General features: G+C 35.4%; 1 protein-coding gene across 4 annotated transcripts in view; it reads right to left on the reverse strand.

Annotated features, from left to right (window-relative positions):
* Positions 1 to 1475: 1475 nt before the first annotated feature.
* Positions 1476 to 2500, reverse strand: part of LOC122266731 (peroxiredoxin 2) — a 7008-nt gene continuing 5983 nt past the window's right edge. For all 4 annotated transcript variants that reach the window (XM_086533338.1, XM_086533339.1, XM_086533340.1 and 1 more), the window contains exons 3-5: positions 2410 to 2500; positions 2120 to 2210; positions 1476 to 1843 (exon numbers count right to left, since the gene is read on the reverse strand). The exon at positions 2410 to 2500 is cut by the window's right edge and continues 72 nt beyond it. In XM_086533338.1, the coding sequence (XP_086389464.1) occupies positions 1758 to 1843; positions 2120 to 2210; positions 2410 to 2500 (268 nt within the window). In that variant the 3' untranslated portion in view covers positions 1476 to 1757. The remainder of the gene's footprint in view (positions 1844 to 2119; positions 2211 to 2409) is intronic.

Here is a 2500-nt window from a genome sequence, read left to right on the forward strand (position 1 = left end):
CATCAGGCACTCTTACTGCACAGGTTACCAAAATACCTATCTCCGCAGCCAAGTGAAATCACCAGACGATGGATGTAGACTAATATTAATTAGCTTGTCATATCTGGCCACCGATTGGCAGCATAAGGCAGTGATCCTACTAGGTTGTGGTGTTACCTTAAAGTAACAACACAAATGATCAATGCTTTGCTCATGCTTTCTCCATTTTTTAATTTACATCAAGCAAAGCTTGTCCAGATTCAGAAATCTCTAACATGCTTTTCTAACAAACTTCAGAATTGTTTATCTTGTAAACCTTCCTTTCAAACTAAAAGTTTATAGAAACTATCAGTTTCCAGGTCACACTGACTTCAGTTATTAGCAATACATACCCTGTAAAAAATAAAGCAGACTAATTACAACTTTCTCAAGATATCCTCAACTCATTGCAGACGAGATAGATTTGCTTGCCGTCTCCAGGATGGGATTGATTTCAGAAGGCAGCAGCTTGAAGCAACAATGTTTTTTTATTGTTATTTATTGTGTTTAGAGACTTTCATATGTGCCATACAACAGGCTCTATCAAGGATACAGTTGACTAAAATTATAGTATATGATCTATATCAGCTTTTTCTTTATCCGAAGTATGAAAAAAGTTTTGCTGTCTTATGGGAGGGCAAAAAGCAACTTAATTTTTTCGTATTTTTGTGCTGTCATGAACGAATACCAAATATAACCACCTGCAATAAAGATTACATGAAGAGGTAGGGAAGAGGAACGAAACCTGTGCTTGTGACAGTGCCACAGTGAAAGGCATCCATATTGGCACAGGAGCACATTTTAGACACTGGGTATGGATTGAGTCACCTTCCTCTTCTCATTCTGCCTGCACATTCTTCATCTGTGGTACTTTAGAGCAAGAGGTCGTCAACTTAGTGCGTGCCATTGCTCTATAAAGATAGTGCTTGCTAGAGACTGTGGCTAGGTGCCATTCAAGGCGCGCTCTCCTGCTGGTGTTAAAGTGGTGCCATATAAATTTTGGATGTTCATTTAGCTTATTATGGTATTTATAGTAATTATGAATGCAACTGGCATCACCACTCACACCTTCCTCTTTGCACAATAAAATAGCATAGTGATCCATAATCCCTGAATGTCATGTACGTCATGACGCCTATTGTAAGGCTAAAGCTCCTGCATCTTTTACGTCATGACACCCGTTCGCAATGGGTTAACAAGTCAAGGTCACAAGTGATAATATTGAAATGGTTTTTAAAGGAAGTTGGAATGGAGTTTACATTCTCAACTTTAGGACTTAAAATCATCAGGTTCTATTAAATGAACCATGAAATCAATGTAAATTTGATTCCATCAGAATTTAAATACCTGAATAAATTTATTTCATCTCCAAACTTAAACACCTACTTTAGGTTATACTAAATATATATTTAACTTTCCAAATGAGAAGGGAAAAATAGGTCATTTATATAATCAGCTGACTGGCATGTTTATTGATTAAATATACACCTCCTAAACATAGAATACTGACATTGTGAAATAAAGCAGCTCTTTCAAAATAACCTGAACTTATTTTGATTCAAAATGTAGTGTACTGTAATTACTTGAGCTTTCAAACCGGTTTTAACGGAAGTAAAGATCATTACCAGAATGAACCTAATGCCATGACCTGAATGCCAACTCTTATGGACAAGACAGACTGAAAATACTTTCTGAAATGAATTTTTTTTTTTTTTATTTAAGTTAGTTTAATTAAGAAGTTAGTTCTCGTTCTGGAAGTATTCTTTGCTGCCAGTGGGATCAGCCTTCATTGTCTTGGCTCCAGGTTTCCAGCCAGCAGGGCATACTGAAAAAAATATAAATAAATAGAAGGCTCTAATCATAAAAAATATACCTTACAACCTTGTCAAAGAAGTCATTTGAAGTACCGAATTCAGTAAAAAAAATATATAAATCATTGCACTAACAAATGTTTTAAAATGAAATTGACATCACTGTCTAAATTGTAATATTAATCATTGAAACTTGTAAATATACATGAATAATGTAAAATTGAAGGTTCTACATTCCATTTCACTTATAATTCTCAAATATCACTTGTCAATATTAGGTAAAAACTTACCTTCACCATGCTCATCTGTGAACTGGAAGGCTTGTACTAATCGAAGGGTTTCATCTACATCACGTCCAACTGGCAAATCATTGATGGTAACCTGAAAAAAATGGTACAATTGTAAAAAAAAGTCTAAACACGTCGAGGTAACGATGCTTTCATATACAAATTCTGCTTTCACAAATTTAGTCAAGACAGATGAATAATCAATAATTACACTTATACAGTAGTCATTCATATACAATTCAAGTTTACATAAAGGAAGTGGGACTTCTAAACATAGCACCCGATTGACATACCTGACGGAGATTCTGTTTGCCGTCAATAACGAAGAGGCCTCTGAAAGCAATGCCCTCATCCTCCTTAAGGACTCCATACGCCTTTGCAACT

The sequence above is a fragment of the Penaeus japonicus genome, unplaced genomic scaffold (assembly GCF_977035675.1).
Source record: "Penaeus japonicus unplaced genomic scaffold, GWHDUDI00000001_assembly GWHDUDI00000039, whole genome shotgun sequence".
Classification (NCBI taxonomy): Eukaryota; Metazoa; Arthropoda; class Malacostraca; order Decapoda; family Penaeidae; genus Penaeus; species Penaeus japonicus.